This window comes from Camarhynchus parvulus, chromosome 3, assembly GCF_901933205.1.
Source record: "Camarhynchus parvulus chromosome 3, STF_HiC, whole genome shotgun sequence".
NCBI classification, from domain to species: domain Eukaryota; kingdom Metazoa; phylum Chordata; class Aves; order Passeriformes; family Thraupidae; genus Camarhynchus; species Camarhynchus parvulus.
The window spans coordinates 28,838,167-28,854,381 of NC_044573.1; the positions used below are offsets into that span (position 1 = coordinate 28,838,167).

A 16,215-nucleotide genomic window follows, 5' to 3' on the forward strand; every position below is an offset into this window, starting at 1 on the left:
CCAAGCTCCATGATATAACAGGTCCACGAGCTCAGTGCCAGTTCTGCTTCCTCTGCCAAACTTTCCACTGAATTTATCCTCTTGCCAAAGCAAATCGTTTAGACAGTTGTTTATTTTAAAAAGCCATTTTAGCAAGGAGAAGGAAAGCGGGACAGCAGCACACACAAACTCTGCTGTGCTTGCCAATGAAATGTTAAACAGTGGCAGAAGACCTCTGGAAACGGCAGGAATGGGGCTCTACGAGGAGAAGGAAAAACAGCCATGATAAAAATTTCCTGCTGTCTGTGCTGTCTGCTGTTGTGGGAAGAGCCAATACACAACTGAATTATACCATGCAGCCATGGAACATGAACTGTATTCCTCAGACCAGTACTCTTGAGTGTGCTCTTATGAAGACATCAACTCAGTACTGAGGCAGGTAAAATAAATGCCTTTTCTCTTTATGGGACAAATTCAGATCAGTTAATGGAAGGAGGCCTGCCAATTTCAGGCAGGGCTGGGCCTAGCTCTTCTTCCGCCCAAATGCTCTTAAAGGATTCTCCCAGGAGTTTAACAGTTACATTGAGCTACAGGTGCTTTAAACTTTTTTCATACGTAAGATGCCAATCTGCACTGCAGCATCTGAAGTTCTAAGTTACTGTACAACAGCTGTGTGATTTATTTACCAAATGGCTGATGGTGTCTTTTGTAGAATACTTCATCTTCCTCAGCCTCTGTCCTTATACATTCCTTATTCATTTCCCCAGGGGCTGACAGAAAACACCAGTCCCCAAAATGCATAACTGAAGTGTACAGCCTATAACTAGCACTTGGACTATAGCATTCCTTTGTGCTTCATAGCATTCTGCTATTAATGACTATTTTCTTAAATGGTTTTCACTCAGAAAGCTCTCACTGCCTTTCTGTTCTTCAAAACAGTTACTGTAGGTGCTAAGCTTATTAAAAGTATGCAGAGTGCAGAGTCTGAACTCCTTTCTCCATCATACCTTGCTTGAGAGGAACTGTCATCAGAAAGACTGGAAATGGACACTTTTCCTACCCACTTTCCCCTTACAGTAGTCTCCACAGTGTCTCTATAGAGAGGCTTAAGTTTGACATTTAGCACAGTAATGGCAATATCTGACCAAGCAGACTTTGTACTCCTAACAAGATCCAAAGTGTCTTAAAAACAGGTTTGTTATAAACCAAGCACAAAGCAGAACAATTCTGAGGAAGTCTAGCAATCTAAGTTCATACCTGACAATATTTAAGTACATAGTAAAGATTCATATAGGACAAATGTCACCTTTTTCAAGTAGAAAAATAAAATTAATACCATAGGAGGTTACTCTTCCTCTGCTTGGGCATTTTCATTGCTTTCCCACAGGAAACAGAGAAAAAAATTTCATGAATAAAATTCAACCTCTTCTTTCTTATGTTAAAAAAGAAAATCAATTTTTCATATGTTCAAACACATAAAAACTGGTGAAGGATTCCAGGGCAGAGTTTCACTTTCTCCTGCCCCCACCTTCCAGTTTATGGGAAATGGCAGAAAACATTATCCCTTGATCTAATCTATATACTTCCTTATAAAGTGGTATTGAAAGTGAGAAAAACACAAAAAGAACAAGAACCAGCTGTGCTAGAAAGCCTGTTTAGAGAGTTGGTCTAGGTTCAGTTCTTAACCAAGCCATCTGTTTACTGCATGAAGATAAGTACAGTGACAAGGCTTCCTCTGCAAACATGGATGCCTGCATCTGACAACCTGGCCCTTTAAATTTAAAATATCACTTCCTCCCTGTGGCCACTGACTTTGAATGGTTTTGTTCAAGCAAAAAGGCCAAAAAGGTACTGCAATGGGATTGTGAAGAATATTGTCTGCTGAGAAGGTCAGCACCACACCTTGGTAATGGATTGTTTCCATCCCTAAAGAAATTACTTTTGCTAATATTGAAAAAGTTTTTAAAAATATAAAACTTCCACAGTTTGAGAAGATAAGTTATATTGTTTTAAATCCCAGCTGAGGAAACATGGCTCTGATTAACTCATGGTAATCAATTAACCACATCTAAATTTAGGATATCCAACTCCAGCTGTTAAAACTAGGGCTTCATTATTATTAATAAATCTGTGAGTCAGACGAGCTCTTCCTAGGTTCATTTGGATATTGTTCAAAGTCCTCCCTGCCTCACTACCTTTTTTGCTCAATTTTCTTTGCTTTGAGAAATCAAAAAAAGAACAGGATAATCAGATGTCTTGGTCCTTCTCTTACTTTAATTGGCTAGTTCCATTATGTTTCCATGGTAAGAAAAAAGCTTGTGATTCAACAAGCACAGAGAGCCCACTGAGGTTGGAAGATGTTATAAGCTTTGCGAAGCACATCTGGTTTGTTGAAAATTTCCAGCTTTTTTCTTTTTTTTTTTCCTTTTTTAAGAAAGAAAAGAGGAAAAAGAGGAAGAAGAGAGGGCCAAAATAATATGAAGCAAACATGAGAAATAGCTCAACACTGGTAAGGACAGACAGTTCCCTTACTGGAGTCCAAAAGCAGCTTTTTGCCAGTGGAAGAACCAAAGCCATAGGTTGAGCAAAAGTTGGAATGGTGTGTGTTCAAACATAGCAAGGGTGTGTGAGGAGAAGGTAGAGTAACGTTTCCTAAGCATGTTATAGTCATTAAAATAAAACATCTCTTTATGTTGAGTGCTTTATGTTGGCTATGTCTAAAAAAGCATAAAACAACTTCCAGACATACTGCTCTGTCTGCAGGGAGTTTCTCTGGTTATTTTTAAAGCAAAAGAATAGCATTTTCCCTGAAAGTGTCTGATCAAGGAAACTTGCATTGCTGTGCTGGACATGTACCACTTGCTGGTTTTTAACCCCCAACTGAACTTATAAAGAATCTGAATTGGGTTTTTGTCCTGGTGTGCCAAAACGAAAGGAGCACCACCATCTTTAACATCAACTCAAAAGTCTGCAGTCTAAGACATGGACAGAGTGAATATCTTTCCAGAAATGTGTGCCTAAATATAATGAAGTTGAAAAATTTACCCAGTCATAATACAAAAGCCCCCAGACCATAGCAAACCAAGTTCTTCTCAGTAAATTTTGTGGGGTCACAGAATGTAAAGTATTTTTTTGTGCTTAGAGAGCCAGTATGGTGTGAACATTATTATACTGGAAGTAGTTTGAATATTCTCGAGCAACATGACAACAATGAAAAATTGAAGTGTTGAGAGCCAGGCTGGAGGGGGCTCTGAGCAACCCAGCCTAGTGGGAGGTGTCCCTGCCCAGGGCTGGGGGGAGGAGGTTGGAACTAGATGATCTTTAAGGTCCCTTCCAATCCAAACCCTTCTATGATACTACGAAAAAATTAGTCATGTTATTCTCCCAATAATGTTTTTAGTGGTGTTGGACTGCCTAGCTTTGCCCTCTGAGTGTTGCAATAGCTACTGTCCCACTTGGGCTTGCCAGGGCAGCCCTCACTGACAGCCGGTGGCTCCGGCATTTGCAGCTGCAATTCACTGTTACCAAGTTCATCTCCACAGTAAGGAAATGTTTTTCAATCACAAAATAACTGCAGAGGAACTGGATGAATGAGGAGTCTTACTGTCAAGATCCTCAGCCTATATTTTCAAAATCTAAGGTCTTCTGATCCAACAGCACAGCTTTCATTAGTAATGCAATAGGTTCTTTAACACTGAAAGGACTGACACCAGAGTGGAAACAATTCAATCCAAAAGAAATAACCCCTTCGCTTCATATAGCCAAGCACTTTTAACATGCCAGCCAACAAGGGCAGATTTGCCATTACATATAATTTACTTTAAAACTTGCTCTTCTCTAAACATTTTCATATGCTTATGATCTTTTCACATAAATTCTTCCTCATTCAGCTGAGAGACAGAGGGATTACTGCCAGATTCCAGCCATCAGCAAAGAACAAGCACCTCCTTAGGTGTACCAATCTGGTAATGGAGGTGCAGACAGTGAAAAGACAAAATGATTGCAGCAGCACCTGAAGAATAAACACGCACATGGTTCTGGGTGTGTAAGAAGAAACTAAAAACTTCAGACAAACCACACATGTTTGGGATTTCTATCTTGGTACTGAAATACACCCAGTAACAGAGAAGTGGAAAAGATCAAGCATAGCTGGTGTAGCACTGTACCAGCCGCTGAGAAGAAAATTAACTCTATTCCAGCTAAAACCAGGACACCAAACTACCAGGTACATTTTGAAAGGAAAGAGACAAAGCACAGATGTCCCCAGATGAATGAGTAAAGTGGAATGCAGTCAGAAGGAGAAGGTAAAAAGATGTGAAGTCACCATCACTAACAAAGGACCCCTTAGCAATGGCTTAAAGGGCATTCCCTTCCACCCTATGGCAAGGTGTGGTATCCTGTTGTGCAGGATACTGCCACTGCAATTCTATGCCACACAAGAATAATGCAAAGGAATATTAGAAAGAAGTAGGTAAGAGCATGATTCTTCTTTTAATCCTAAAATATGTTCTAAATGGATATAGACCACATTAGGAAAAATAAGAAACTTCAGCCTAAACAATTTTCAGTGTCTATTAAGTTTTCATGGCAGTCCCAGCACCTTAAATCACTGTTTCCATTTCAATTCAGGCTTTTGACTGAGCTGATGAAACTAATCACTTCAAAAGGAAGTCTTACCTTGTCTCTAGCTTCATTGAGAAGGTCTTCTAACTCTGAGAAGCTGAAACTGGCCACAGTGATGAAATCGCTCATCACGGGAACAAACCTGTCCCCTGATTCTCGCATGCGTCTCTTCTGATAATCCAGCTCCTGAAAGAGAAGAGATAGAGACATGCAAGTGTCAAAGATTCCTCAGTGGTGAGGAAGGCAGCAGGAAAGTCCATCTGTTTCACTCACTGCAGAGCATGCTCTGCTCCCACACTCATCCAGAGCTCTAACTTAGAAAGCATTTTCTCACTAAGTCAGAAGTTTTTAGGCGAGAGAGGGGAGGTCAAGGTGAGATGAAGGAAGGTCCTGGTTACAGTTTCACTTATCCTCAAATAACAACCACTTCCAAAAAAGCCATCAACATGCTAAGTTTCTAAAGCAACTTTATAATTTAAGCATCAACTACATCAAGTGCTGCATTTTTTCCCTATGCAAAATGACAAAGAGCTTTGTGCAGCAAGTGACTTTAGGATTTTTAATAGTGAGTTTTGTTCCATCATCTCTTCCCATGGTCAATCAAAATGCTGTATACTTGGGAAAATGTGTTCTAGATCTGCTCTGTATTTCTCTGAAAAGCAGCAGGTGAACAGCAAAACTGACATCAGAATTGGTTCTTCCACTGAAGGACAAGTAGACAGATGCCAGGTACAACATTTGTTAGCACCCTAAGCACTATGTTGGATGTCATAAAAGTGACAGAGTTAGAAACTGGGGCTATTGTGCTAAGAAGAGTTATGGTAAAAGTAAAAAGAATACATAAAATCATAGGAAACAATGATCTATTTGTCTGCTACCTACCAAAAGAAAAAATATGATTGCAAGATTCTTTCTTTCTGGCTCAAGTTTTTTAGTTTTAAGCCAAGATTACCCATAGCAATCTCTTCCCTTACTTTAATCATCATGCTTGAAACATGGAGAGAGCTACAGAGCTCCTCAAACTGATTAATTTATAGTGAGACTGGATATCTCTCATGCCTGTGCTTGGCTTGTGTGCTGTTGACAGTCTCATGGGGACAATGAAATTGTAATCTGGGCCTCATCTTTATTCTCAGCTGAATAATCAGTGGGAACGATAAAGCCTTTCTCTGTAGGGAAAGCAGCATGAAGCAGCAGGTCAAGTTACAATCTGACCCTCTGTTCCCTTTGGAAAAAAAATACTTTTGTGCTGGCTGCAGCTCTAGCTCCATGCATGTTGGGTGCTCTCTGTTACTGCTCATCAAAATAGCAGTTCAAAGAGCCCAATGGGTATAAGCACCTATGGGTAGGTTTGTAAGCACGCATGCTGAGAAACATCTTGGGATTTGCTTCACACAGTGCTGCTGAATGCCAAGAACTACTTTGGCCATCAACAAACTAAAATCTGACATGATATATCTTTTGGTCTGGTGTGAGTTGGAAAAAGAATGCAACCACTACTAGGAAAGACCGCAAAGGAGAAAAGGGGCAGGAAAGGCAATGTGGAGGTGGCCAGAGAAAGCCCACAATAAAGAAGTGCTACTTCCCCTGCTTTGCATTAAATTCTCTTTTCCTGGTTTCCTAACAGATCACAAGGGACAGTCCTGGGAGCACTGCTCAGTACATCACTTTGCTGTGAATTTTGTCTATGTTACAATCACTTTTAAATGAACCTCACAAATACAAGAAATATCATGTCACATGCTTCTAAGATTTTTTTTTCAGCCACTCTCTTCCATTCTAATTTTAAAGCTTATTTTAGCTGAAAGTTGCTCCACTCTCTCCTTCCCCCTTTCTCTGGCAGGTGAGTATAACAATTCTGTCTTACTGTCCATTGAAAGCTATGGCATTTGGGACTGTTACTTGAGAGCAGGGTTTTTCAAAGTAAAATCAAGATTAGGTGGTCTGCCCTTCAATTTCAAATTCATTTCTTCCCAGCAGAATAATTACCTCAAAATGCAAGAAAGCTTTAAACCTACACAAGCAACCAGTATGACTATGTAATCAGCCAGAGAGTGACACTACAGAAAAATAAATTCCTCTGAATGTTCTGGAAATGGTCTCTACTAATCATAGTAGCACAACAGAGGCTGGACCTGGCCCTGGTGGGCTGGGCTGCTGGTTCTCCAGAGGGATGAAATGATTCAGCCATGGTAGTAATTTCTCAAGTGGTGGTTATGATCTTCTTGCTGTGTGAGAGAAGGGCTCTGCTGACAAAGTTCCCTTCCATTACTTATCTGTCCTTCTGGGAGCATCCTACACAAAGGCAACAGCTGTATGAATGTCTTGAAAATGAATGCATCTTATTTTTACATAGAAGTGAGCTGCAAATCCAGGAAGCCAAATGGTTCATAGTACCTTTAAGAACATCTGACTGTGAAACTATTTTTAGCTTTCTATTCTTAAGGGGCCTTGAAGAAACACCAGTCACTGGAGCCAAAGCTGTGGTGAGAACACACTGGAAGAGAATCAAGAATCACACCTTCCCCTCCTTCCCCTTCCACCTGACAGTGATCTTCTATTGTTGCTATAGTGCTGCTTTTCACACGCCAGAAAACCACGGACTGAGCAAGCAGACTGGGAGGTGCTGGCAGCCTCAGAAGAAAAATACCATGGCAGGAAGAAGACTGAGGCAGGAAGATGGTCATTGTATGGGAAGGAGAGGTTGCCCACGGAACCCATGTATGGAAAAGAGAAGAAAAATCAGCTGTCAAGGCAAAAGGACAAATAATCTGATGAAAGAAGGCAAAACAGAGTTACCTACTCACATTTCGAAGGGGGGGAATTGTCTGTCCCAGCCAAAAACTGGGCCTCTCCAAGTCATGAACTCCATGTCAGCCTTCCCTTTACAGGTTCTTTTAATTCCCAAACACTGTACTTCATATATGGAGCAATATTTCTTCTCATTGCTGCATTCTCCCTCACCCCAACAATCCAGAAATAAGCTTGGGAAAGTTTGGGGTTTTTTCTTCACAGGAGGATCACTGGTTAATTACACAATGAACTCCTGGCAACAGCCAGACAGCCCGGGGGCCACTGACAGGACAAAGATACCTTCCTCTATCCCAGAGGCAAAAGCAAATTCAGGTCATGTGAAAGAAAAATGAACCCATCACTGTCTTGTCTCATGGTGAATGAGAAGGACGGGAGGGTCCTGTGTTAGTCCCTTGTAAGTAGGTAATCCTTGCACAGAAATCACCCAATGCAATTTCCAATAACTAGCTTTCATTAGTAGCAGGAAAAATTCCACCACTGTTGCTTTGCTTGCCAGTTCAGCTGCTTCATTTTTAACTAGTTTCCATCCTTCTCAAGAAGTGCTTAGGGTAGAAGATAGGGTTGCATATAACAGAGCACTAACTGCTTACTACTACTCCAAGAGCCATGTGAAACACTTGCTCAGCAGCCATCCATCCCTCATTAAGAAAGAGCATGAATTTTATTTCTTCTTTCAGTCCATGCCACTTTTCAAACTGTCCTTTTACTTTCCAGGTTGAGATCAAACAAGCTTTTCATTAGCCTTAACTCTGCTAAGATCATCAGCAGGAGCTCCACATGAGAAGCTTTTATTTGTTTTTTCTTGGTTAATGCATTCTGGAATGGAATGGAAAGGAATGAAAAAAGAAAGCCCACTTTATCTTATCATAAAATATATACTGCCCCTGATTCTGAGAGAGATATTGTAAGTGTGGCACTTTGGAAACCTTCAGATACTTACAGTTTCAACAGCTTTCAATCCAGTCTTTATGTTGTTGACTTCCTTCTCCAGCTCTACCAGGCTGCACAGGAGACAGAGGCAGAGCAGATAAAACAAAAAGAGCAGTGTTACTCAGGGCTACAGGAACTGTGCAGCAGCACAGACCACTGGCCCATCACGTCTGGGATCCAGCCTCTGGCACCAGCCATGCCAGATGACTCGAAATGAGGGGAAGGGGATCTGTGGATGCTCTGTGCTACTTTTTGTATGAAAGATGTAAAAGGAGTCAGACCCTGCTTGCCTGCGGTCACTGAAAACTGGGATTTTCCTGGGAAGGAAGGGGGAATCTGCCCCCAGAACAGCTGCCCTGCAAGCTGTGCCTGACCCTTCAGCCAGCAGTGTACGCCCCACGGCCAGCTTGCAGTGATCAGCTGAGACACCAGCAAGGAGCACAGCTTTAGCACACACATCACTGCAGCCTCAGATTATCTCGGCATATGATTCTTACACCACATAACTACTAAATCCCATTAGCAGTACATTTACATGTGATTCTTTTTTTCTCCCTCACAGTTCAAACATTGTTTTTTCCATCTGCACTTCTACCATATGGTTGTCTGGGCCAGCTTACACTGTAACTGAGCATAGAAATGTACTGTTAATGTTCATACATGCTTCCCTAGGCACAAATGTTACACTGAATGTCTGCTCATCATATATAAATGTGAGTTCTTTTTTTTTCTAGGACTTGTGAGAAAAATAAGTCTTTGATTTCCAGATAATTAGTGAGTACCTATTTGTGAGTCAGCAGGCATCCCCTCCAAATATTTGGGGAGCAGTAGCTAACATCTCAAAAACACCACTAAAGCTTTAATGAATGCCTTTTAAGTGTGAAAATACATTAATTTTTCACTTGTCTTTCATTAGTTGGACTAGTTCCTTACACAAAGAATCATGTGTGGGTAAATATTATGCATAATATTTTTTGAGCGGTGCTTTGGAAAGAGAAAAAAACAGTTTGTATTTTGGGGGCTGGCTTCTGTATTCATTTTCCACAAACACTTCCAGAAACGGACCACTGACTTTTTTGCAAAAGTATGATGCTTTCCATATTTCTGTGCAAGACTGAAATGTGCAAAAGTTTGAACAATCTTCCTGAAAAAGATTTACTGTAGCCTCTGTGCCTAAGTGACCCTATCTTAGAAACAAACCTGCAATTACCCAGAAAAAATAGCACACTTAGATGAACAAGCATAGAATATGGTGAGTGAATCACAAGCAACAGCCCGCCTAGTTAGAAAGTCTGATTCAGAAATAAAGTAAATACGGGAAAATCTAAGTAAAGCTACCAATTTAGTAATGTACAACAAAGGCATTACAACTGTAAGGCTGGCCATGGGTTTGGAAGACAGAAGTTAGAAAAATCATGATAACTAAGTTAACAGAAATTGCTGGGAACTCCAGCTCTGAGAATAAATAGCATGGACTTACTTGACTTTTGCTGCTTCTGGAAGATGCTGCAACTCAGACTGGATATCTAGGATATCTGGATAATTCTTTTCAAAGATCATAATTAGGTAGTGCAAGAGTGTAATGTTCCTAAAGAAAGCAAAATAAAAACAAAAGGTAGAAATGAGAAGGAAGATGGTCACAAGAAGGAAAGGATGGTGAAATTATTGTGACAAATCAGTGAAAAATATTTGGGTAGGAAATGTGCTTGTTTGAACAAAATAAACAATGTGTCAGCAGTTAGCAGCTGTGCTACTGAAAGAAAAGTGCAAAGGATTGAAATGGATTAGTCCTTTATGAACCATCCTTCCTAAAACCTCAAGCCATATAGTGTATCCTCATTTATTCTGGGAACACCAGTATGCTTCCATCCATGTGTGTAGATGGTGCAACAGAAAAGAAAATTGCATAACACAGTATAATATTTGTCACCAGATACTTCAAAGAATAAACAACTAATAGTACTAAAGGGACATTAACTTCCAAGGGAGAAGCAAGCTGTCCTCAGAGGCAATGTGGGGGAAAAAACTCTCAGAGTTGATTAAGAAGAGAAAAAAGTTCTTGAAGATTGGAAAAGTTGCCAAAAATCTACTGCAGTAATGAAACAGCTGAGCTTATGTGTAGTGGTCAGGCTCACTAACATAAAACCAATGGCAGCCCAAGTTGGAGCAGATGGAATTGAGTTGTATGAAGGATGCAGGAGAGGGTTTAAGGAAATTTGTAAAGTAAACAAGAAATTCTGCATGTAAAGAGAACAGACAGCCATAACAGCTACTTTGGGTGGGTGTTATGTGGTTAACTGACAGGGAAGATAGCAGATGGCCACTGCTTCACTCAGACTGGAGCCTTGGAGCTGGGAACTGGTGAAGGAACAGAATCTGCACAGGACATCTAATCATGGAAAAATTAAGTCAAGCTATATTAAGGTAAAAAAGAGTTCAAGATTTGTTATACAACTGTTAGCCCTGGAACATAGAAAATAACATTTTGGTAGTCAGAACAGTACTCTGTTAGTTCAAACAGAGGGTAGGGATGAATTTCTTATGATATTTTACTGCCATCATTCATTCTGTCACAGTCTGAAGTAATTTAACCACAACTATGGTCTCAGCAGGTCTTAAAATTCAAGGAAGGTGCAAGTTAGTAAGAATGTGCAAGGTTCTTACTCCAAGGAGTTTCCTTTCTCCAAGGAAAACCTTAGTGCTGCTGCAGTTGAAAAGTCATATTCTCTACCCAGTCTCAGCTGATTAATTTCCAGAACCAGTATGGGGACATGGGGCAAAACAGGTAGTGACTATAAAGACCTGCAGTCCATGTCAATGAACAGTAAACTTCACATTCCAAAACCAGCTGTTTTACTTATCTGCCCTAGATACAACCAGGATCAGTCTCTCTGAGTTATGCCTTATGGTTTCATTAGTGGTATACATAGAGAAAATGTTTGTGACAGTCCTGCCTCAGAAATACACACCATGTTTCACAGGAGACAAAAAATTGTGCTCAAAATTTTTTTTAAGGTTTTCTATTATTGCAAAACCATGGACATAAAACTTTGGTGGAAAGAGAAAATTCCATAGAAATCTTCCTCCTCCCTAAACTTATTTCAGTTTTTGAGAAATACATTTTGTCATTTATGCGTAAGGTTGCAGAAACACACTCCAACATCAGATGTGCATAATCCAGAGAAACAGCAGCATTTGGTTGCTGTGTAAATAGCTGGTCTTAATTGCTGAAGAATCTTTAAGAGTGAAAAGCACTACTTAAATGCCAAATAAGACATGATTTTCAATTGTCTACAGAGCAAAAACCAAACAAAAGCCCATTTTCACTACTATGCTAAGAGATGCAGCAGCACAGTTACCAATGTATTTATAGCCTTTCACCCCACCTGTCTATGCTGGATTTGGTGTCCGCAATTTTGTTCAGGCTGGAGACTTTGAAGCCATAAGCACTTCCCCTTTGGCCCTTGTTCATGTAATTCCCAAAGGCAAGAACTACCTCCAAGAGTTGCCTCAAACGCTTGCTTCGAATGAGTTCTTTAGATGCCAGAAGAATGGCTTGAAGAGAGAGAAAAAAGAAGAACAAGTTATTGCACAGTGGCTGTTTTTAACATGCTGGGGCCATAATTTGAAATACCCTGAATACCACTTGCACAACTGCTGCAATATTGTATGTGTACTGTCCTTCCTGCACCCACACACCCCCAGAATGAGGACAACTGGAAGGAAAATGCACTACATCAAACTTGTAGGAAGCTCCTTTCAACATAGGACCAAGGCTGTTCTCCTGTTACCTCACATTATAAAAGCATAGCCAGTAAGAACAGAGGGAAGGCTTGAGCTCTTCTGAAAATGTAGAGTAGAACACACTCACTTCTACTGTGTAATAATCATGGATGTGGTGCAGAAACCACACACCTCCCCTGCTTCTAGGTTACACATTCCCAGAGCATCAGCGTCCTGAAGTATCTATTCAAGTGCCATTTAAAGAGGGAAGGTGCAAGGACCTGAGGGTGAGAGGGGAAGGCTGACCTGCACAGAAAGACTATGTAAGTTTTTGGCAGCTCAGCACAGCCTGACAGCACACTGTCATATTTGTCAGGTCATATTTACAGTGTAACAATCATGGAACAGACTTTATTAAGTCAATGGGTGAGAAAGAGGAGTGTCAGACAGAACTTATTTCTTAGGATATGACACACCTTGGGCTCACTGGCTCTACAAACACAGCATGCATGAAGACAAGCCTCTCTTGACCTTCCCTAGCCCTCTGCCCAACTCTTAGTAAAAGATTTATTAACCATACCTTCCACTTTTGGTTTTGCTTCTGCCAGCCTCTCTGGAAATTTCTTCTTAAAGAATAATGCTTGCAGTCGCTGCTGGTAGTGGTCAATCCTGCATGAAGGGCAGAGGAAAGCCAACAATCAACTGGAACTTTTGAAGCTCAGGGCCAGTATGCTCCCCACATAATCTAATGGTTGGATGTTAAGTACCATGAAGCCAAGGCATGGGATTATGGACATGGTTCAAACAGATAACACTACATAATCAACCTCGTTATGAAAATGGTGGACCTTAAGTCATGTTTTGCTCGCAACTGAAAAGCAGCTGGAAGAATTCCCACTATATTCAAAATATAGTCACGGGAGATGCCAGCTACACCTCAATTAGCAGAACAAAATGTTAATCCTCATCAGGGGTATAGCAAAGCTGGAACAAGAAAGAGGGTCAGAGGATGAGGAGATGAGACAGCTTAACAGAAAAGGGGATCTATATGAAATCCTGACCCCTGGCTACACTACATCTGACACTTGTATCTGCATTCCTTTTCGTGAACAAATTTAGGCAGAGGAGGCAGATTTCTGCTTGTTGTCAGGGCACAGGCCCTTATGCACAGAGAGTGCTTCTTGTCAATAAAGTTTGTGTCATGAACAGAAATATTTGTAACATTCACAGGCTTCTGGCAAACACAGGGTAGAATGCTGGCCCACAATCTTGCACATTCCCCCGCAGTGCCAGATGATCCATTTTCAATAACAATTACAGCTGCTTCCAAGAAGTCCTGCATGCACTCTCCCGAAATGTATCAAACAGACCTGCTCATTTCGAAGAGGAAACGATCCGCCCGGGCCATGCGCTCGATTTCGTGTTTGTGCTCCTCCAACAGGTCAGTATCACTCTTTTCAGGAACGAACTTCAGTAGCTAGAGTGAGAGACACAAACCAAACACTGAGATGTGAGATCCAAGGAAAATGAGAGGGGGACAGAGGAGCACAAACAAACCCTGGTGGAGTGAGAGCCCTCAGATTTCTCTGCTACCACTGGGAAGCATTACATTGACTCAGCCGTGTGACCATAACTTCAAAAAAGTGCAGCTGTGTCTACAAAACTGACCTCTTCTAAACCTTTGCTTGCTGTTCTGTCTTTATCCTTCACTGACCCCATTAAGACTAATTTTTAATTCTATGGGGAATTTCCCATTTCAAAATCCTAAAGGCCAAGTGCTACTGCAACTTACCTAGGGGGAAGTACAGAGAGAACTTGATTCCCACAGCACTGCTTGGAGTTTAGATTGGTGCAAACAAGAGCAGGATGTGTCTCAAACAGAGTGAAGTACCCATCGTGCCTATCGTACACACAAAGCCTCATCTATCTCTCTTGGGTATGCCCTACACTGCTGAAACAATAAACAATAACCAAACAACTGGATATGTGTCTGACACTGGCTGCTATTCATATACTGACCTTAAAAGCTCATACTTGGACAGACTTTTGACAGATCTGGTGGTAGCTATGCTTCAGTATGGTTACAAACACTGCCCTGCACACAGCCTCAGCTCACACCCACAAAACCCAGCCACAGGGCATATGAAGCACTCTGCCTTTTACCACTTGTTAGTACTTTATTGCACTCTGCAAATATGTGATATTCAAAGGTGTGGAGCATCAGGAACTTGCAGTGACTTCTGGAGCAGCTGTGGTCATTCAGATAACACGACAAGGAGGCTATAAATTTTCCAAAATGGAAAAACTTTTTGTGTATGATTAAACACTGTGACTGCCCAGAAAGAAGGAATCACATTTATGAGACAGTTCATAATTATAATGTTTTGCACACTCCTAAGGAACTTTATCACATGTCTCTTTGGTCAAAGAATCATCTGTCACCTTCTATAAATGGAATTTGGGCAATGGTGGTGTAATTGTGGGGGGTTTTTCCTCACAAGTTATACAGTCAACCAGGTGCTCTGGATGGAAGTCCCTGGCTCCCCTTCTAATGTTCCTGTAAGATCCCTTCTAGTCCTGGCTCTAATCATTGACCTACATGGCCTGGATCCTGACACTTCCCAATAGAAAAGGCAGGTAAAGAAGGGAGATGAAGAAAAGGAAAAGAGAAAAGGAAAACAACAGCAACAATAAATAATCAGCAGGAAAAAGTAGAGATGGGGAAAATTATGGAAAAGAGAGGACATAAAAAGAAACCTCATACCACCTGTAATCATGCAAACTTTGCACCAAGAAGAGAAACGGTTACATGACAGAGGCATACACAACAACACTGGGAAAAACACTTTTCTCATGCTCTCCTGTGCAGCTCCACTGACATGACAGAGCCAAGTTCTCATCGGCAGAAAAACAGCAGTGCCAGTACACACATCCACTTGAGAAAAGGCAGTGAAGGACCTAAAAATAAGTTATACCCAACTTTAATCTTTCTCACCTGCTCAAGCATATCTTTTGCTAGGTCTTCCTGTTCATCCATCTTCAAGATGGCTTGTCTGATTTCTTCATTAGACAGCTTCAACCTTTCAAAAATATCAGCATTGTGCCGTTAGTGAGAAGCTTAAGTGACTGACAATTCAGAAAGTAGGAAGCCTGAAACACTGCACTAAACAGGCATGAAGCAACCACAGCAAGCTCTACTCTGACGTCGCTATTCTAGAATATTCAGTAAGAGGAATAAATCAGTTCTAAACACAGAGGTTTCATGGATAATATATTTTTATCCTCTTCAGCTAATCAAACACACATCAAAAATCAGACGGTGATTAATAACAATCAAGTCCTCATAGCTCAAAAGTACTTCCAAGCTCCCCCATACCAGACACTTCCCTTATTAAGTTCTTTTGCTATAGTAAAATCCTTTATGTCCATGTGACTTCTGACTGTGAGCTCATGTAACATCCTGACTTGTGAATATTAAAGCATCTCCCAGAGTAACAAATAATGGGACTGAAAACTCCCTTACTGAGAAAGAGTTTTCTTGCAAGAAAACTGCTTGTGCCAGGTAAATTCACTCTGTCAGCAATGACAGATGACATAGGAACAGACAGCATCTGCAAAACCATGTTTCATATCATGAAACAAGCTCTGAAAACAAGAGCTTTTTAATGTTATCTGAGGTACTAAGATCACACTCTCCTTACCACCTACTCCTGTCAATCTGTGTACAATGAGTAGGAGCCACCAGCTACAACTGAACACAGAATCAGCAAGGAAAAGAAGTCTCAAGGTCTCCACTTGAAATCCAGGACAGATCAGGAGGAGTCAAAATTTGTCATTACCAAGATGTTGCTTGATGGATACCTGAAATGAACTTGGTCATTCTCAGAGCAGATGTCAACAAAGAAATGCACCAACCCCAACCCGTGATATTCAGTCATTTCAGGAGAATAGGAAATAGTGAACCATAAAGGAAAAGCTATCCACAAGAAAATCTCAATTTTGGGACTAAAACAGCAGAATGAAAAAAAAAAATATTTGAAGAGTGAAGTCTACAGTCTCCATGGACTTTCTACTATCAATATAATTAATAGTAGAAAGAGAAAATGCAAATACAAATAAGAGATAGGCTGATGCATGAAGCAAAAT

General features: G+C 40.8%; 1 protein-coding gene across 1 annotated transcript in view; it reads right to left on the minus strand.

The window, feature by feature from the left end:
- DAAM2 (dishevelled associated activator of morphogenesis 2) overlaps nucleotides 1–16,215 on the minus strand; it is a 175,860-nt gene that overhangs the window by 11,216 nt on the left and 148,429 nt on the right. Inside the window, 7 exon segments of the mRNA XM_030946526.1 lie at nucleotides 4,657–4,788; nucleotides 8,357–8,417; nucleotides 9,827–9,934; nucleotides 11,733–11,901; nucleotides 12,650–12,738; nucleotides 13,440–13,546; nucleotides 15,065–15,149. Of these exon segments, the coding sequence (XP_030802386.1) occupies nucleotides 4,657–4,788; nucleotides 8,357–8,417; nucleotides 9,827–9,934; nucleotides 11,733–11,901; nucleotides 12,650–12,738; nucleotides 13,440–13,546; nucleotides 15,065–15,149 (751 nt within the window).